At 38.4% G+C, this 20,660-nt stretch overlaps 4 protein-coding genes across 9 annotated transcripts in view; 3 read left to right on the forward strand and 1 right to left on the reverse strand.

Moving 5' to 3' along the window:
• The window catches only part of LOC128890936 (sodium-dependent transporter bedraggled), a 37,694-nt gene extending 27,044 nt beyond the window's left edge, over positions 1 to 10,650 (forward strand). For all 3 annotated transcript variants that reach the window (XM_054149955.1, XM_054149954.1, XM_054149953.1), the window contains 10 exons: positions 2,270 to 2,448; positions 3,442 to 3,658; positions 3,750 to 4,000; positions 4,705 to 4,928; positions 5,029 to 5,185; positions 5,440 to 5,720; positions 5,800 to 5,931; positions 7,770 to 7,997; positions 8,076 to 8,273; positions 8,884 to 10,650. In XM_054149955.1, the coding sequence (XP_054005930.1) occupies positions 2,270 to 2,448; positions 3,442 to 3,658; positions 3,750 to 4,000; positions 4,705 to 4,928; positions 5,029 to 5,185; positions 5,440 to 5,720; positions 5,800 to 5,931; positions 7,770 to 7,997; positions 8,076 to 8,273; positions 8,884 to 9,708 (2,692 nt within the window). In that variant the 3' untranslated portion in view covers positions 9,709 to 10,650. The remainder of the gene's footprint in view (positions 1 to 2,269; positions 2,449 to 3,441; positions 3,659 to 3,749; positions 4,001 to 4,704; positions 4,929 to 5,028; positions 5,186 to 5,439; positions 5,721 to 5,799; positions 5,932 to 7,769; positions 7,998 to 8,075; positions 8,274 to 8,883) is intronic.
• Positions 10,651 to 11,608: 958 nt separating this feature from the next.
• On the forward strand, positions 11,609 to 14,201 carry LOC128891432 (cell division cycle protein 20 homolog). The gene is made up of 7 exons (XM_054150906.1): positions 11,609 to 12,034; positions 12,110 to 12,246; positions 12,323 to 12,417; positions 12,493 to 12,784; positions 12,853 to 13,150; positions 13,237 to 13,553; positions 13,631 to 14,201. Exons 1-7 carry the CDS (start codon positions 11,922 to 11,924, stop codon positions 13,957 to 13,959), a joined length of 1,581 nt encoding a protein of 526 aa, XP_054006881.1. The 5' UTR covers positions 11,609 to 11,921; the 3' UTR covers positions 13,960 to 14,201.
• Positions 14,202 to 14,804: 603 nt separating this feature from the next.
• LOC128891433 (protein inturned) lies at positions 14,805 to 18,541 on the forward strand. Of its 4 annotated transcripts, none has more exons than XM_054150909.1 (12): positions 14,805 to 14,829; positions 15,048 to 15,132; positions 15,224 to 15,527; positions 15,605 to 15,877; positions 15,950 to 16,021; positions 16,099 to 16,355; positions 16,437 to 16,526; positions 16,591 to 16,933; positions 16,998 to 17,332; positions 17,412 to 17,740; positions 17,806 to 17,972; positions 18,054 to 18,541. In XM_054150909.1, the coding sequence occupies exons 2-12, from the start codon at positions 15,053 to 15,055 to the stop codon at positions 18,537 to 18,539; spliced, it is 2,736 nt and encodes a 911-aa protein (XP_054006884.1). In that variant the 5' UTR covers positions 14,805 to 14,829; positions 15,048 to 15,052; the 3' UTR covers positions 18,540 to 18,541. The 4 variants fall into 4 exon arrangements, with proteins under 4 accessions (XP_054006884.1, XP_054006882.1, XP_054006883.1 ...); XM_054150908.1 differs by having other exon boundaries at positions 14,807 to 14,874; XM_054150907.1 differs by having other exon boundaries at positions 14,806 to 15,132.
• Positions 18,542 to 18,702: 161 nt separating this feature from the next.
• LOC128891434 (F-box only protein 44-like) lies at positions 18,703 to 20,558 on the reverse strand. The gene is made up of 3 exons (XM_054150912.1): positions 19,548 to 20,558; positions 19,315 to 19,458; positions 18,703 to 19,231 (listed from the first exon to the last, which is right to left on the reverse strand). Exons 1-3 carry the CDS (start codon positions 20,100 to 20,102, stop codon positions 19,043 to 19,045), a joined length of 888 nt encoding a protein of 295 aa, XP_054006887.1. The 5' UTR covers positions 20,103 to 20,558; the 3' UTR covers positions 18,703 to 19,042.
• Between the last annotated feature and the right edge of the window lie 102 nt (positions 20,559 to 20,660).

Genomic DNA, 20,660 nt, shown 5'->3' on the forward strand with positions numbered 1-20,660 from the left:
TTTTGTATAAACACTCAGTCACGAATACAATGCACTTGGGACGTAACGCATCCCCTTTGAGCATTCTTCTCTAATATTAAGTTCAATCGTGGGACCACGATGACTGGCTGCTACGAACAATGGATACAACGAAGAAACGATGGCTTGGACATCGATACGAGAAGTTAATTGCAAATGTCGTGACTTTGGAGTGACCTGGAGAATAACAAGTTACAGACAGAGGCTACGAGTGTCACGCATGTTGCAAATGAACCCTTTCGGTACCACTGCCGTCTATTGGCCACATCCACGAAACGAGTATGATTACTTTCTGTAGTATGCGTTACAAAAGTACAAAAGTGTTGGAGTACCCAGTATTGAAGTTAAAACGAATAACTTTAATAAATTATTTATTAAACGCTCTTGACTCCTAGCTCTAGGTTCTAACATAAAAAATACTGTAGCCAGCACAGTTGAATACTCGGAGGAATCGTGAGGGAGGTCGGTTGGCGTGGGAAAAATCGGTTTTCGGGAGTGGAAAATTTATGGGCCCTTGACGAACAGACCTGGTGGAAAGTGAAGGTCCAAGGTTTTAGAAAGTCGAAGGAAAATAGTAAGTTGGGAAGGCGATGTAGCAAAAATATGATTAGGATTTCTAACAAAAGTTTAGTGTCAATCACGCTCGAGATTTCTATGAATGCCGTAAAACACGGTTTCGCTGACGCTGCCGTACGATGCGACCAATCTTGTGGAAAACTTCCTCGTACCACGAATGTATTAGGTTGTCCTAAAAGTTTCCTTCGCGAGTTGCATTCAATTATTTTCTCTGGCAGTGTTTATATTATAAATAGACAATCTAATTTTGTAGACATTGACGCTGTAACAGTAACGAACGTAAAATGAATTGTACATAATTTTATAATGTAACATGAAACATAAAATACTGTGTACGTATTAATTATTAATGAAACGAAAGAAACATTTGGGACAACCTAATATAACCGCTTCCAACTCCTCCGTACCGAAAGGGTTAAAAATAAAGAAGGAAGCGTTTATCGACGAAAGCAAAAATAACCAAGTATCGAAGTCTGGAATTCAGAGGCGAGCGAGCAGGATGAAGATGGACTCGTTATCCGGGATGGACGAGATGGTCTTACTCATACGTGGATGAATAATTCACGTATGGCCGTCCGAAACGTCACGAAGGACTACGAGATTAGTGCAACGAAGGCAAAGACGCCAAGTTTCTGTATTCAGCGAGCGAAACAAGGTCCAGTTGCGCCTTTAAGGTGTATCCACGTAGGAGTGCTACGGCCTCTCTTGAGCATTCGCCTCTCTATTCCATGATAACGGTACAACCATGATCCTCGATCTGCTATCGACACTACCGTGAGATTCTTGGCTACAACCTGCAGTAATCCGCGGTCTGCTTACCCATTTGTGCGCTTTACTTATACCTCGACTTACGTTCTAACGTAAGCGTAAAGATGGCTATTTTATCGCCTGTCCACGAAAGTGGGTCAATTTTAACCTCGTAATACTCCGAGTCAATGGCTCGCGTCTGGTGCCGTCACGTCTGCGTTGTTTAAAGTAGCAATTACATCGTTAAAAAAGTAAAATCGATGTTACTCTTGTTTCCAGCGATGCTAGCTCCTTTAGAATAAAGTCGCCGTGCATTTTCAGTCGAGCGACGTAATATTCGATCATTTCCGGAGCGTTTGTGTTTCCTATTCGCCATTTAAAGATTAGCACCTAATCATTATCTGTATTAATTGTTTTACTCGAAATCGAACGTTATCCGACGATCGAGAATACAGAAATCCTGGTATGGATTAGTTCGGCCAGTTGGCCGTGAATTATCATCGGTGACAAATGCGATACACGTTTACGTTCGACCCACTTTTATGACAAATCGATACGCGGCCTCCGTTACGATTGCTTTACAGTCTTATCGGGAATCGATAGGCACGCGCCGTCACGAAGTAAGACGGTGTTTATGCAATATTTTACATCGTTTTACTGCTTTCTACTTCTCGAGAAACAATCGTTGATTCTTCGAACGAAATTACGTCCGCGGTCCTGGTCTGCGTTTCTTTTTCCTTTTTTTTTCTATTTTTTTTTTTATTTTTTAAGCGTTACTTAGAAGAACCATTACTCCTTCCTCGATGTTTTAGATGTTAGAGTAACAGGAACGGGATTCGATCGATCGCGCGATTGATTTATCCGGTGTACATATGATCATTGTTTTAAGCTCGCTGTTTCCTTAAAATGTGGTCTAATTTTTCTGTAGGATATGCGAAAGGCAAAGAGACGTCGACAGGGACGAGGACAGAGGAGAGGACGACGACGAAGATGCGAATCCATTGGGGAAGTGGCCGCACGCTCTTAGTCCTGCGTTGGCGTGCCTAAGCTGCACCCTTGGTCTCTTTAATATAAGTAGATTCTCTATCCTTAGTATACAATTTGGAGGTGAGCATCGAATGATTGATTCCTCCCAGGGACTTGCGTTGAAACGTGAGATACCGGTATTTTAACGACGCTTTCCAGTTACATCTGCGAAACCCTAATAAAATCGGAGCCATGGAAATACCGGTACAACGTCTTTTACCGGTTTATGAAAATGCTGGATTAGGGTAACGCGTAGCAGTCATCGACACGGATCCAGTAATCGACGCTTCCGATATTACCGATATCTTATTTGTCGGTGGCATTCGAAAAAGGAAAAGGGATTTAAAAGAAGATAAATACTCAAAGTTGCCAGAATAAATGGTTTTTGTCTTTAACCCTTAAATGCCCTAGGTTTCAAATACGATACCGTGCTTTAGCATGGCGTTGCAGTAAAATGCGATTACTTTGGAAACAATGAAATTACAGTTACCTCGATTAGCGACACGATGAATCGAAATAGATCTGTTTCGAACCGAAATATATTTAAAAAAAAAAAAAAAAAATGTGGTTTTCGTAGCCTACAAAAATAAAATTACGTTGATTATTTACTGGCAACATTATGGCCAGTAAGCAACCTTGCGCATGTTACGTAGCGGAAGACCGAGGCAAAAGAAAAAGAATATACGTTCACGTGCATACAGATTAAGCAATTTATTTCCATCTACGTAAACACAGACGTTCTATGTTTGTATATTTGAAATCCATCCTTTGTCGCACGCATGCTCGCGCTACCATGTCGGTACTAGGATTCAGTTTCGGTATTTAAACTCAAGGATATAAGAGTATTATTTTCTAAACTGTTCTCGTAGCTTGTAGAAACTTATTTCCCTTTCCAAATGAATAATTCTCTTAACAGCTCTTCGCGTGTTCGGCTCTCGAGGTAGATCAGAAAACCGTCTTAATTTCCATGGCTCTGCTCGATCAAAACCAAACAGATACTAAAACGATTTCAGTTGCAAGTCCCTGGGATCGTCGAGTTAACGAACGGATAATTAATGGTCCCTCTCTTTCCAGCAAATTTCATTGTACAGTTCCTGATTTTGTCTCTGGTATTGGGCATTCCACTTCTGACGTTGCACGTGTGCCTCGGCCAGAGACTAGCGGCTGGATCCGTGGATATGTGGAGGATCTCGCCTCTCTTTCAGGGCGTCGGTATAGCTCTGTTGACGGCGCAAGCGTTTATCGGTATCTACAGTATAGTCGGCGTGTCATGGATGTTCGTGTACTTCAGGTACTTGGTTTCCTTTCTTCCCTCTCTCAATGGAGAGAGCTTCCAGGTTCTGAGATCGATAGAGAACAACGAATCGCTTCCACTCTTACAGGGATTCGTTCATAACGAAGCAGGACAAGTACCGCTGGGCAGAGCCGTTCTCGTTGTACAGGGAGGACAAGCCACCGCAGAACACCAGCACCGTGAACAAATTGTACGAGACTGTGCCCGATTACTTCAGCGGGGTCGTGCTGCAAAGACATCACCTGAACGAATCGGACACTGGCGTTGTTACGTTAAAATTTCAAGTGGCCTTTAACTTGGCCGTCGTGTGGATGATCGTGTTCGTTTCGTTGAGCAAAGGTACATCCAGTTGTCATTCGATACTTTCGGGTACGAACCGTGTCCTTGACTAGCTTCTTCAGGGGTGAAACGACGCACTGATGCTTGGGTCGTGTAGTTTGGGTTATTGTAAGGTACCCGAGCAGAGATGGGCAAAACCCTAGGCTTCGAATAAATTCGAAATTTGCCGATGTGTTTGTCTCGTTTCCTTCTTTGGAAAATGTTCAAAAGCCTAGGGTTTTGCCCATCTCTGTACCCGAGGAAGCCGAGTGCAGTCCTGGAGAAATTTTGTATTATAAGTTTGTATTATACCTGAGTACTCCATGCTAGAACTGTTCGAGTACTTGAAAGAAACGAGCAGCTCGAAGGAACCGAGTAGCTCGGACAGAAGCGAGCGGCTCGTAGAGAAGCGAAACATGACGAGCGAAACTGCGTTGCCGAAACGTGACGGTCCGTGTCGTGTAGTCTGAATCGACCTTTACTCGGTTCTTTCGAGCTACTCGCTTCTCTCCGAGCTACTCGGTTCCTTCGAGCTGCTCGTTTCTTCCGAGTACTCGACTCGGATCGAAAACTGGGTCTCAGCTGGACTCGGTAACTCGAAACATCCGAGTTTTCTGCAGGCCTACTGCCCATACCTGAGTATCCATCTCACTCAAAGGACACGGTTTGTATCCGGTATCGACCAAGAAGAAAGCCTCGAATATCTCGTTCAACGATCATTTCAGGCTTGAGATCTTACGGGAAAGTGGTGTACGTTTTCACGCTGGTGCCTGTGTTTGGCACGTTGGTTCTCTGCACGAAATTGCTCGGTCTCACGCCACCGGGCTCCATACATCAAATTTTCCCTGCCACCGTCGGTACCGAGTTCTTCATAAATGGGAAATCGTGGGTGGCGGCGTCCATCGAGGTGTTCCTCACCTGGGGACTGCTCGGCGCTGCCGCTATGCAGGTAATTAAGCCACGTACACGCACACGAACGCTGTAAACGCGTTGTTAAGTAACGGAGAGGCTTACTGGAGCGAGTATCGTTCCCTTTTTCTTTTTTTCAGATAGCAGCACACAACAAGCACAAGCATCTCCTGCAACGGGACACGAGCCTCGTGATAGTGTTAACGATAATCGTTCTACTACTCGCGGCATTACTGGCGAATACTTGCGTGCAGATTCTCAAGCATCACGGGTATATTTACAATCCGAGTTCGTTCGGTAAGTGGCGCTACAGGTGCACCGTTTAATAGAATATAATTGTTTCCTGTGCTCAAGGGCTCTTGCTCGAAGACCAAACTACTCCCTGGTGCTTCGGATACCTTTTTAAAAGAAATCTGTCGAACGTATCGATTTCAAACTTTGTTTGTCGCCGGGTTCCTCATTTATCTCTACCTTAAAACAATTGGACGTGTCGTTCACTGAAACGAAAAGATAAAGATAGCGTCTAAAGATAGGACGATTCTATTTTCCAGAGAGAATATCGTCGTACGCGTTCATGAGGCACGTGAACCAGCCAGCTCCGCCGGGATATAGTAGCACACCAGAGAGATTTATGACCCACGCGTCGTTCATCGTCGGGGAACGCGTAACTCGACCAGGGGCGGACTCGAGCGTCGAATCTGGTTATCAGGTCCTGAGATTCTCGACGGAATTGGTCCCTGCGACGCTGGCATTGCTGGGCACCGAGCAAGTGTCGCCGTTCTGGGCAGTCCTCTTCTACTTTGTGCTCATTCTCTTCGGGATAGCTCAACAGGTACGCGTTATTCAAATCCAATTCAGCTCGAACTGGAGTCGCTCTCGAGGAGACCGTATTAAATTTCTGAATATTTCAGCTGGCGATATGGCACTGCGTGATAACTGGGATTATGGCTATCAATACAAAAATGATGAAACTCTGGGAGACCACCATCACATTCTTCAGCTGTGCCTGTGCTTACATACTTGGCCTGCCCATGGCCACCGAGGTAAATAAAATGTATCTCTTCATAAATCACGGGACAAAGAAATAACTTCTCTTCATGAGATTATCGAACGTAGGATTAACAATCTCACCGAGAGGCCTGTCGAATGAAACAAAATTCACGCCCATAGTTATTACTACCGCATAGTAAAGATAACGGTATCGCGCCTCTCTTACCGAGCGGAGCTCTGTTATATTTTATTTACTCTGATAACGATTACCAGTCTTGAGCGCTAACTCGATCAAGCGTTTTGTCAGTGTCGCGAGAGTCACCGTGACCATTTCGAAAATGAGCGACCATGTCAATGCTCTGTTACACCGAACCGCATCTTGTTACTTCTGCAACCAGATTTTGGAAGAGAGATATCTGTCCGACCATATGAAACATTGCAGTTCGGTGTTAGACGAATGTGGCTACAAGTGTGGTGTTTTCGTGCCCCGAAAATATATGGGAGACCATAAACGAACATGCAGTAGGAGTAACTCCGGAAGGAGCAATCAGATACCAGATGTCCGCGATGCATGGAATAAGAAAGTATTGATGGCGCTATCGTTGATGCGCACTTCGATGCAATATGAAGAAACGGAACGCAAAAAACTTGAGGATAATTTGAGCCGGTGTATACAATCGTTGCGCTTCCAGCACGAGTCTATCGATATTTTATGTTATCAAATGCAGGAAATGACGAAGGAACGTCGACTGGAAGCAACCATGAACAAACGATTGAACGACCTGGAATTGTCTCGCGACGATATGAAGAAACGCACTGCTCTGAGTTTTCAGCAGATTGTGAAACAACTGAAGTTTTTGCACAATGAGATAGCCAACACACAGAATAGACAGGACAAGGTAATCGACCTTTGGTCTACGGAACTGAATAATCTGAAGAGTTTTCTGGCGCAGGAGACCGAACATCTGACGGCGATGGCGCAAGAGCAGCAGCAGCTGATCTGCGACCTTAAGCTGGAACTGGAGATGAGGTGCAAAAATTCGAACGAGTTGCAAGAGCAACAGAAGGTCCTAATCGAGAAAGTCCAGACTCTAGAGGAAGAAGTACGACAGCAGTCGAAGCTGGTGGCTGAACACAAGTGCACCCTCAAAGGACTGAAGTTCCAGACGAAGGAGAACTTGAAGTATCTCGAAGAACTGATCAAAGATAATTCCAACTCTAATATCGTCGAGATTGCCGAATGTCGATGCGAACACGAATTTGCTGAACAATTTCGAACGAATGGTAGACTCTTGTGGAGGATTGACCGTTACAAAGAAAAGATGACCGAAGCAAAGGAAACCGATTGCGTTCTTTATAGTCCAAAATTTTCGAACAAAGAGTACGGTTACACGCTGAGGGTGGAGTTGTACCTGAACGGTATAGGACAGTGGAAAGACCGTCACATCATCGGTTGCCTTCGCGTGGAAAACGGGAAATGGGATCCATTGTTGGACTGGCCCTGCGTCCTCAAAGCCAGCATCACTTTGAGGAATCAAGAGAACCCTGCGAACGACGTTAAGAAACTCGTCAAGGCTGTTGGTTGCGATAAATCTAACCGAGAGAACGTCGAGAAAGACTCTGGAATTTATATGTTCATCCCGCATACGACTCTAACCCGGTACACTGGGTATGTCAAGGATGACGCAATGTTTCTGGAGATTCAAGTGAGGGATGTAACAACGAGCACCTCTACGGTGTCTCTCGCACCATGAGTGAAAGAGAATTAGTCGATGCAAGTCGTTGAAACAAATTATAAAGTAAACACACTTATGTACCAATTAAGCTAGAACGAAATTACCAATTAAGCTAGAACGAAATTTGAAAACGTTGCGTTTCTTTTTACTTACAGTTGGGCATACATATCGTGTACTATATAGACTATACAATCGGTGGTTCGTGGTGGATAATGATCCTCTACTTAGTGCAAGTCGGTGCTGTGTTCGCGGTGCGAGGTCGTCCACATAGCGGAGAAGCGGTCGTTGCTGAATTATTTCCACCGACCGGTCGATGTCTCAGACACTGGGCTGGTCCACTCTTATCGTTTACATGGAACGTCGTGCTACCTGTTATTCTTATGGTGAGTTCTCGTGGCAAAGCACCCATACAGGATGATAGGAACAATTATAATCGACCGATACGATTTTCAAATCGACAGGTACTCAGCATCACGGTATTCAAGAATGCTGGGTTTCGAGAACTGTACTCTTATCGACGCACTACCAGAGATTACTGGCCGGTATGGGCGAGACAACTAGGAGCTGCTATTCAACTAATACCGATATTAATTATACCCGCGGTGGCTATCATACAAACCTGTCGATATTTGAACAACGGTCCACCCGATATATTTGATGTAAGGATCAGAGTGAGTTGTTATAAATTTGTAGCAAGAATTGGATGGTATTAGGCTGGTATACTATGTAGATTATTATCAATCCCAAATGGTAGAACAATGTATACGTTTCTTGGCCTTTAGAGCAACGTATGTAGTTTACATATATCCGGTATCGTTCAGGAAATTGAAGCTTAAAAATGAATAGAAATGAATCATTGCTTTACGCTATCGCTCCAAAGATAAAAAAATGTGCATGTTCTTATCATCGAGTCATTGGATATCGAAGGGCAAGCAAAGATAAAACCCGATCTTTCCTGCTACTTATCGATATCAATCGATGCAATGTAATAACCTGCGCTATCGAATCTCAAATAATCAAGTAACTTTCTGATATACTAACACGTATTTGACATGAACCACTCCTTCATTCTGTTTGTGCTAACCACAGACCAATCAAGTGGCGGTTAACGTAAATCACTGCGAGCAGTGTAACGGCGTAAGTTTTCATTTGTACCCACGGCATGCCTGAACTTGTCTTGTTGCGTCCATAGAACACACTAACAGTGCACGTTTCTCAACACACGCATGAATAGTAAATAGTAAACCCAACCACAACTTTGCTTCACAGCGAATTCAGTTGCTGTACCGACCCTCCCTGGAGCCTGACAATCCAACCACCACCCAAACTCACATCGGAACCGAGACCAGCACCAGCATCCATGGGAATGGTATCGTCCCAACGAGCACGGAAGTGCCTTTCGAGGATCCTCCACCGAAGTACACGCCACCACCGAGTTATACCACGGCAACAGGGGCGAGGCTAGCGAAGATGTTGAGACAAAGTTTCCGTAGAAGCGTGAGAAGGATAGCAAACGTCCTTGGCGAGAGCAGCGCCCCAAGGCAACGACCAGCGTTGCAGCCACCGCCTCCCGATTACGCGACCGTCCTCGTGGAGATGAATCAGGGCAGACAGACACAGGATGTAACGATTACCATGACCGAGGCAAGGACAGAAATTCCAGTTTCGAACAGACGAAACAACGCCATGGAAAGACACAGGCCTAACACGATCGACAGATCAACGAGGATTGGCGTTGTCGCACACCCCATCGAGCGCACCCACTCCACGCTCGAAAGAACTAGACCAAGAACGTGCACCACCGTCTCGTCGAGCAGCTTGAACCTAACCGCGGTCGATGTAGCGAATTTACTACGTAGTAGCATTAGAAGAGGGACCACACGAACCCAACAGTCCCTGCGTAGAAGCTTTTGCCACGACGAGCCGGCGGTCGCGGCCTCCGTCGAGAATCTAGTCGAGGCTGCTGCGCCTATCGGCGAGGAATCCTTGGTCCTTCCTAAGGACGTGTCTCTAGTCTCTGATGAACAGGCTAACGATAATAGCGACGATAAAAAGACTGCCGTGGAAACGGACATGTCCGTTTCTGTGATATAGACTGTGCCCTTCGCTCGAGTTTTATCTAAGAGAAATCCCTCGACGACGGTTGCTCTTGATGATTCCTACTACGTTGTTGTCCGCAGTGATTCATCCGTTTCGTTTATTCTTCGTTCGTATCAGATTATTTGCCCGCGCTTACCGAGGAATTTTCGTTTCCGATCATCGATTTCGCTTAATTCGTGCAATTGTCGTACCGCGAAAGACGGGACAGATCGTTGATTAATCTTATCGATCAACGCCCGAGAAATTGATTTAATCTCTTAGACTGAATTCAGTATTTTTTGTTTTGTTTTGTTTTGTTAATCTTGTCATGCCTGATGATTAATTGCATAATCTCATCGTGTTCTCTCTATCGCGACGGATTGTATTAGGGTGAACCAGTTTTCCTTCCTTCTTTCTATTTTTATTTAGTTTAAAAGAACATAGAACGAAGGAAGATAAGACGGAGATAAGTTTTAGTTCGCCCCTTTGTTTACCTTGCGATGGAGAATGAAACGTACAACGAACTTGTTTCACGTTTACGGCTCTAAGCTTCGATTATTTCGCGCGTACTCGAGATCCGTTAAAGTTCAACTAGCTTTGAACCAGTGTAATTTACGATTGTTTCTTACTCGAGACTGTGCAGATGAAAGATTGATGTACTATATACTGCTGTTAGTCTCCTAGTAGATTTACCGTATTACTTGTATATAGTATTTTAATAAATTGTTTTAAGATAAATTTGCTTAGTTAAGCATATCGTATGTTAACATTTTGTGTCGCAAATGTATAGTCCGTCCAACGTCCATCGAAGCCTGTACTATACTTTCTGGCTGATGGTCGAGAAAATTGCAATGTTTGTTCGTTGCATTGTAAACTGGCAATGCAACGAAAATTGTGCGCTACGCACTATACGGTAAAACGAATAGACGAATTATGATCAGACAAAAAAAAAAACAATGTGTAAAAAATGTATTGTTATTTACATGACTATGTAGTTTTGTAGTGCCGCAAATATTCTAATAACATTTCATAAGTGTAACTGCTATACCTGATATTATGGACCATAATAAAGTTTTTATGTTCTTTTATAAATAATAAGACTTTATAAGACAAACCTTTCATAAATATTAATACCTAGCAAAAGACAGTGAGAACCATTTTGACTACCAGCTTGGGCGTTCTTCCACCGATTCCAAACTTTCTAGAAACAATTTAGGCACTTCATGTATTTATTATTTCAAATACAATTAAATAATGAGTGTAGAAAATAATAAAAAGGTTAGCGCATGTGTAATTACGCCAAGAAATAATTTTTAAACATTTAATTTAATATAACTAGTGGCGCCATCGGTGGCAAAACGTACAAGTTTGTCGAGAAATAGTTCCAGTTTTTCACCGCTAGATGGCGCTACCAAGGTCTAAATACCGACATTACAGTATATTTAAATAAATTGCTTTATTAAATTAACTAATAACAATTGAACGACACTACTAGCATAACAGAGCTTTAAATGATACTAAAATTAAACTAGGATAAGACTTTTTAACTTGTAGTTTTTTTCTCTATAAGTAGTAATGCCATCTAACGGTGAGAAGAAAAAACTATTTCTCGACAAACTTGGGCAGTTTACTGCGAAATGGCGCCACCGCTACGTAGTTTTTAGTAATATTTAATATTCATGAAAATATCTTGAAAACAATAAATAATGACAGTGTAACTATACTAAAAGCATCGCAGAATTTACGATACTTGTAGTATAATTACAAGCTTATTATTAAATGTAATAAAACAGTAGTTCGTCCCAGTTCGTCCTCTCACTGGATGAACTTATTTACAGAAATATTGAATTTGAAAATATCCCTTTATCTTTATCACGACCTCTACAGGGAAATTAGCGTACGAAGCCCTTTAAATTTTAACGGACTTTTAAATGCCACGAGTGTTTGGTTCGTTTCACGCAACGAGTTTTGTGCACAAAGAATTCAATGTTTCTAAGTAAAGAACTATAATATTTTTGCATAATCGTGTACTTCGACGCTCTAACTTATTTTTCGCGATTAAATTTATCGTGTAACGCAATTCTAATAAAAGTAAATCAATGTAAATCAATTGCTTCAAATAGAATAACACCACAAAGTTTTCTCGTTTCATTCCTTTTTTGTATGTAACAGTTCTTTTCTATTTTTCTTCTTAGTACGTTATTATTAATAAATCACAAAACTCGATAATGTCTCATCTAAAATACATGAAAGAAATAAATAATTTAACTCGAATGGACGAAGCTATTAAAGGGCCGCTACCCCGCTGGCAGAAGAAATGTTTGGAAACCTCGAATTCTAGGTATTATTTTATTGTTTTACTGTTTTATTTTAATTACTACATATTTTTAAACTTTACGCATGTTTGTCCGTACAGTGCTAATCTTAGCATTAATTCGTCACGAAAAGTTACAAATGGGTCGTTCGCGAACACTACTACAGGAAAAACACCAACCAAGAAAAATGATACTCGAACTAGGAAAACACCTTCCAAAGGTTCCAGAAAATCCCCAAGTATGATGCTACTTTTATAATTTGCGATATTTATAAATTAGGATAAATCATTTCTTAATAAAGATAATTTAATTAGGTCGTGCCTCATCTACACCTGCTAAAACACCTAGTGGTGGTGATAGGTTTATTCCTTCAAGATCAACAACTAATTTTGATCTTGGTTATTACAAGGTAAGTCTCTTTTAGCAACGTGTATAATACTAGGACATATCAAAATATTAAATGCAGAGTTATTTTAACATTTAGATTCAGCAACAAGCAAATGCAGAAAAAGATGAGGAAAAAATGGATAATACAAGTCCTTCTAAGAAGGAAATGCAGCGTCTTATAGGAGAAAATTTACATGGTGGTGATATTAATAACATGAGAGTTTTGTCTTATCAAAATAAAGCACCAGCCCCTCCAGAAGGTTATCTGAATCCTTTAAGAGTTGTGTACAGTCAAAGTAAAACACCAGCAAGCTTGAAAGCTAGTACAAGATACATACCACAAACTCCTGATAGAATATTGGATGCACCAGAAATCATTGATGACTACTGTAAGAATTTTTATGTATCTGTATCTATCTGTTATTGATCATTACTAATTACTACATGTGTATTTCAGATCTGAACTTGATTGATTGGTCAGAGAGTAATATTTTAGCTGTAGCACTAGGTGCTAATGTATATTTATGGAATGCTGCAACTGGAACCATAGAGCAATTGTTTGAATTAGAGGGCAATGACTATGTTTGCTCTGTTGCATGGATTCAGGAAGGACCTTATTTAGCTGTAGGCACCACAACAGGAAATACACAATTATGGGATTGTAGTCAAGCAAAAAGAGTACGTGTAATGAATGGTCATGCAGCCAGAGTTGGATCTCTTTCTTGGAATTCGCATATTTTAACGACTGGATGCAGGTAAAAATTCTTATAATAAATGTACAGATAATACACCGAGTACGTTAATAAAAATTTTCAATGTAATGGTTTGCTTTTACTTATAGAGCTGGTCAAATAGTGCACCATGATGTTAGGCAAAGAGAACACTTGATATCGACAATAAACGCACATGCTCAAGAAGTATGTGGTTTGAAGTGGTCACCCGATGGAAAGTATTTAGCAAGTGGCGGTAACGATAATATGCTTCAAATATGGCCGTCAATTTCCGGGCAAAATCATACACATATCCAACCACTTTATTCGTTAAATCAACATCAAGCTGCTGTAAAAGCACTTGCATGGTGCCCTTGGCAAAATAATATCCTTGCGAGTGGTGGCGGTACTGCTGATAGAAGAATTCGATTTTGGAACTGCAATACAGGTAAACAGTGGAACGATTATACGCGTTTATAAAAGAAAGATTAATTTAAATATTTTTCTATATAAACATCTACACAGGTGCCTGCTTAAATACAGTGGATACCAAATCACAAGTATGTTCGTTACTTTGGTCCACAACGTACAAAGAGATTGTATCTGGTCACGGATATGCGCAAAATCAATTAACTATATGGAAGTACCCAGCAATGACAAAGGTCGCGGAACTTACAGGTCATTCTAGTCGTGTCCTGCATTTAGCAATGTCACCGGACGGTACTACAGTACTTAGCGCAGGAGCTGATGAAACTTTAAGACTGTGGAAATGTTTCCAGCCTGATCCACACAAAAAAAAGGAAACAAGCGAAATGAAATCTGTTCCTTCTAGACTTAAGCAATCGATCCGATAATTGATACATGAAATAAACTTTTGTATTTACATGCTAAATGCTCACGTGTGATCTACATTTTAAAGGCAGGAGTTACTAGTTTAATGCCTGTTCATTCATCCTTTATCAATTTATTTAAATACATTTTAAATACTTGTTACCTGGTAGTATCAAGTTACTTTCGTAGGGACTCGCTTATTTAGTTCGAATACTATATTTTTATAAGAATAATTGTATCCATAAACGAAATGAACTAGAGAATATTTAAGGTTAAATTAATTTTTTCTGTATCATCGTAAGAATATTGTATACAAATAAACGTATTTTATTTTCAATAAAAATATAATTTTTTACTGAATCCAGCACCTGTATTTTAAATGTATGACCTACACAGACTTATACAGGGTGTCCCAAAACTCGGGAAGGAGCCGGAAATGGGGGGTAGCTGAGACGATTCTGAACAACAATTTCCTTTGCGAAAATGTCGGATGGGGCTTCGTTAAGGAGATATTAAGCGAAAATCCCGACCAATCAGAGCGCGCGTAGACCGTTGGAGCGGCCGCGGTAGCGAAGGCTACGCGCTAGTTCGATGCTTCGATGCACGTCGAGTCACTTGTTCGCGTGCAAGCGCGGCCACCAGTGCGTAGCCTACGCTACCGCGGCCGCTCGAACGGTCTACGCGCGCTCTGATTGGTCGGGGTTTTCGCTTAATATCTCCTTAACGAAGCCCCATCCGACATTTTTGCAAAGGAAATTGTTGTTCAGAATCGTCTCAGCTACCCCCTATTTTCAGCTCCTCCCCGAGTTTTGGGACACCCTGTATGTATACTATATCAAGGTGAAAGGTATTTCAAGCCCCCACCCTTTCTACTCATGCATTCAAGTCTTCAGGTAGCATTTTCTTGACCCAACCTTTTCATGGAAAATTGAAACAAAGTAAATGTTTGAGTAACAATTTGAAATAAATTGACTGTAAAAATCTGAAATAAGTTTTTCGAATATTTTAATAAAGTATAATACAAGTTTTCATAACAACATGGATGAAGCAAGCTCTAAAAACGTATTGCTAAAATTACAATGTAAATATAATGATCAAATTTGTTCTGTAGATAATATGAAAGATGATAATGAACATGACTGGTGGGCAAGTGACAGTGGTTCAAGTACTGGATCATATTATTCAGATACGGATAGGTACTTGAAGTTTTTAAACTTTTTAGTTGAATATTTTTCATATATATATATGATTTTATTGCATAATTTTCAATATTTTACATTGTCATAGCTCTACAGCGGAATGGGAATCAGAAATCAGTCCTACAGGAGAATTATTTTACATAGAATCTGTAACAGAAAGCATAACTGACGATCAATGTTCATTTAACGAAACACAACATAGTTCTCAACCAGAGCTAACAAGACGTCGTAGTACAAGAGCTGGAAAACTAATGAGACTCATTAGACGCAAGGAGAGTAAGCGTTGGAGCACAAGAAATAGAAAAAGTAATCCTAATATTGTATCAAACAATATAGTAAATGCAGGAAAAGAAGGGAATACAATTAAAGAAGTAACATTCAGGGATTTTCAAGTAAATGCTTTATAGTTATTGTGTAAGTGCTTCTGGCAATAAAACACATATCACTTAAAAATATGCAAACATTTTAGGCTGGTGAGATTCGAGAAGTTACATTATGGGTTGACCCAGATAGAAGACATAAATTGGGGAGAAGAGCTACATTATGTGAAGCATATTTTGGAATCACTGCAGGAATGTTTTCAGATAAAACACGAGTTATGGTTGCTGGATTTATTCCAGATGGTGAAGCAATGAAAAATAAAAACATTAAAATTGGAGATTGGCTGCGAAGTATAAACTCAAATGAAGTTACATATCAAAATTTAGATCACATATTGTCTGAGATAACTGTTTCAACAAATGTAAGAAATAAAATTATAGTGTTGTGAAATTATAAAATACTCTATTTTCATTTATTTTCATTTTTTATTCAGGTAACATTAGAATTACAAAGAGTTGCAGGTATTGATGTTACAGCAAAATTACCTGGATTAAATTGTCCTAAGGTAACTAGAACTTTATATAATTTATGTATTATTACAGAATTTTATAGGTGAAAATAATTGATTATTTTCATCATTAGCAATCTGTGCTAGTCCAGAGATTAATGAATAAGGAAGAAAGTAAAGATCTAATGCAGTCAATATTAAATTATCCACTTGGTGTACTATATCTCAGAATCACAGAGCTTTCAGAAATGGGATCAGAATTACAAGGCGTTCTTTATACGCTTCCTCGATCAGAAAATAAAAATACCCATTCTATTCTGTGCACAGCAAGAGGAGCTTTTATAACTCTTAATCATTTACTACCAGGGATAGCAGGTTTACAACCTACTAGGTATTATTGAATATTTGTATCATTTGTTGATATAATTTTGTAATATATGCTCAATCGCATTTTATAGTACAACTTTTGTAGTACTACTATACAGGTAGCAGAAGAGGAAATTCATATTGTGTATACGTCTCGCGATGAAGAGTTACTCTTAATAGCATTACCAAAAAAATGGTGAGTGTAATATAATAACAATAGATGATTTTTATTTATAATACGTTACTTTCAATATTTTCAGTTGTAGTCTTGAAGAAGCAGTTAACTTATCAGCTGATATAGTTAGAACTCTAGAGTTTACATATGAGTCATTAACAAAATGTTTTACACCTCAAGAAAATCATGCTGCCTTGGATCATTTTTTCATTTTAATTATTCAACAATTACTAGATATAAAAGGTTACACAAACAACGTAGGATTAACTAATCATTGTATGGAAATTCATAATGATATTGAAAGTATGGAAAATTACAAATTCAGGAGCACTTTTTCAGTTGCAAATTTCATAGAGTTATCAAGAGATGCACAAATTCAAATTGATGCTGCTTTAAGTGAAATGGAAGCAATGGATTACAGAGATTGGGTATGTATTGTATAATAAATTAAAGAAAGAACCTAAATAGTGTAAAGTAATTTTACTTTCTTAGAATGAAGATCCTATGGACTGTCAGAGGCTGTATACAATTCTAGGTAGCTGTATCTATCACAAACATTATCTTCTTGGATCTCACTTGACTCACGACGATCTGATTGAAGTAAACTCTTATCTCCGACAAAATTGTCTTTTTAATTTGATAGTTAATGAACCCGTAAAAAGCCTTGTTATTTGGAAGAAAGTCTATCCTTCTTTGTATAAATGTACAAATGTAGAAAATAGAAGCACTCAGCCGTTGGTTCCCAATGGAAAGTGGTTCTTACTTGTTGTTGGATATGGATATGATTTATTAGCTGTTCTCTTAGAATCTGGTGGATGTACTACAAAGTAATAACTTCATTTTTTCTATCATACACTTTTCTCTGTTAATTATACTTTTAAATTCATTACTACTTTATCGTTATAGATGTAGCGAAACTACCGGGCCAGATATATTTTACGTGGAAGAAGCTCAAGAAACTCTAAAGCATATACAAAAAATAGGAGTAACAACTTTGGCAGCTAAATGGATTGCATCCAATACAAGACCAGAAGTAATACCTTACGAAGATTATGTATCCGTAAAACCACCATCCAGCATCACAGAAAACTTCCTGGGTCTTATAAAATCAAACGATATACAAAGTCCTTCTACCAAATCATCTCATACTACAATTACCAACAGAAGATCTCAAGAAATACCTTCTATTTTAAAGAAGCGTAATACAGAAGAGAGTCCTATGGTCTTAGGATCTGGTAAATAGGATTATTAATTTATATTTTATTCTGTTACGAGTAATAATACGGTACAATTGTTTCAGTATATTCTTTACATACATCAGAAGATTCGTTAAGTCAAGGAACAGGTGGAATTAGTGAAATAAGTGACGAAACAATGCCTATATTAGGAAGACGCGCAACAAGAGAAAAGATTGCTAGTGGATCAAGATATTCAGATGACAGTGACTCTGATATCGATATGTACAAGGTAAATAGGAACAGGATATTTCCGTTTATTTGATAAAATGTTTATTTCAGTATACATTTCGTGCTTTGTGCATTATTACAGAGCAACTGTAGGATGTTAAGCATGGATATATCTAACATACGAGAAAATCTATTAAATCAAGCTGAATATTTGACACCAAAAATATTGACAACAGGCAATAAAAATTATTTATATCACTATGTGCAATTAGATATGGTTGAAGGAATTCTTTTATCTTCAAAGCCACTAGAAAATTCAGCAAAGGATCATAAGATTCTGGTTAATTTTAACAAGTGTATTCACATCATACATAAACTGTTGCATAATACTGTGAGATTTAAAAAAATGTTGAACTCAGATATGGACAAAACTGTAATTAATAAGAGTTTAATTGCTGTTAAAGAACATGGTGTGCTATTTGAATGGGAAAATGTTACATATTGGGTTGTTGGACGACTATATACGACTCCCCATCCAAAGGAGTTATACATATGTTATCAAGATTCTGCGCCACAAAATTTAATTGAAGTGGCATTCAAGTTACATTCGTTGCATTCGTTAACATGAAATTTGAAATGAAAATTTGAACTATCTATGTAGTCACTTCTTTTATTTTATTATTTATAAGATGCAATTTTACTTAATTTAATGGGTCTTTCACATTGGTTAATCACATTTTTTAAAGCCTGTTTAAAAATGTACATCAAATATTCTTACTTTTGTAACTATGCAACATTTATAAAACACGATTCTCATTTATATTTCAGATATATAAATTCATACAAAATATTACTTATTATGTAAGCATTATGCCTTGCTCATGCTTATAATTTACACTACATTGTAGCTTTTATTTACAGTTTAACAAGTATTTAATATAGTTTATAATTTCATTACAATGTACAATGTTTATACTTATAAATATAATTTTTAATGTTAAGTGTATAGGCATATTTTGAAATTTATTAATGTTTTTCACATCATATATTATGCATATTATTCATATTTTCAAAGAATATTAAGGAATTTAATATTAAAATAAAAGCAATTGATTTTAACTTAAAAATATATTAATCTATATCTAATATCATATTACTTTCCTCGTTATTACAATACTGTACAGTGGGAATTTTCACGTAAACACAAGCACCTGCCATTTTACTTCCATAGTGTCCTGCCCAAAATGATTTATCTACACCTCCATGATAAAATGAAATCTTCCTAAGTCCAGGCCCATAGTTTGTAAATTCATGTGATACCTATTAAAAATGGAACTTGATTAATTTCATAATAAATGTTGTTTAATTCTATAATTGTTACTATATATGTGCATAAGCCATACCCGATGCCAATGATTTTGTTTTTCATCTACAATACTATCATGAAATTGAAAGGAATCTAATACTTTGTTATTTTCATCTAACAAATTGACAGCACACTCATAATTAGCTGGACAATCCCAACGACAACTGTACCACTCGCTTATCTATGTAAATACAAAATATTGGTTGAACACTGATTCTTAAATATTTAAACATTATATTCAATGTAACATTTTAAAAATATAAGTTTTACCACTATTGGAGGTTGCAATTTGTCTAAAACATATGACACCCATCCTTCAACTTCTAAATCAATCATTTGTGTCTTGGTGCAGTGATGGTAGGAAGTAACAAAACAAAATTGCTTTCCTTCAAAAATTGGTTCGTTTACTGGTAAAGGTGGAACTCCCTTTGGAGGATTTTCTACTACCCATCTGTCACCTCCTTCGCTAAGAATCCTCCAATATTTCTTTGTCCCATGTTCCCCAGAATGATTTTTTATCAAATTTCTTTTAAAGGGTTTCTTCTTACATATTAAATAATATACATCCCAAGGAACGTCTTTATCTAGCAAAAGTGATTGACCAAGCGAAATTTCTGCTTTTTTGCGCCAAACATAACTTTGTATCAAAATTTTCCAACGTTTGCATACTAATTGACAATTCAATAAATATTTGTAATCGACATAGCAAAAAATCTCTGTCAATAATTCCTGAGGCAGGTACTTGTCAGCAAGAATTAATCCATTTTTGCTTTTTTCGTCGAATACTATACGAGTACTCATCGCACTGTCATGAAATTGTCCCATTTTACGTTACAATTGATAAGTATGTAAATATACAAACTTGACAAGCGCAAATCGCGAAATTATTTTTCTTCTTCTGTTCACATAATTGTAAAGATCAAAATGTTTATTATGTTTTACAATTTAATCATTACACACTCGTATTATGTATCCTTTTTTAAAGTCAACAAAATAACCTATCGCGCAATGCTAACTTTGAAGATGATCACAAAATATATTCTTACGTTTCGTTTTATTTGATACGTAAACTATTTTTATAAAATTTGTTAGGAAATCTATTGATTTATTCAAAAGTACAACAAAAGAATAACTTCCATATTACGTTTCTATTAAAGATTTAAAGGTGAAGTCATTGTAATCCACCCACTTTTATGAATCATGACACGTGACAAATGTAATGCATATATATTACAATTGTTTTTACGATATCTTTACATACTATAATTTTAGTATAGTATTGGAACATGTTTTAATTAAAATAAAGGATTCACTTCTTTTTTTCCATAAAAATTTCGGATGCAATTGGTAGAATTTTATGGTTATAATACACATTTCCAACAT

Source organism: Hylaeus anthracinus, unplaced genomic scaffold, assembly GCF_026225885.1.
Source record: "Hylaeus anthracinus isolate JK02 unplaced genomic scaffold, UHH_iyHylAnth1.0_haploid 12001, whole genome shotgun sequence".
Lineage (NCBI taxonomy): Eukaryota > Metazoa > Arthropoda > Insecta > Hymenoptera > Colletidae > Hylaeus > Hylaeus anthracinus.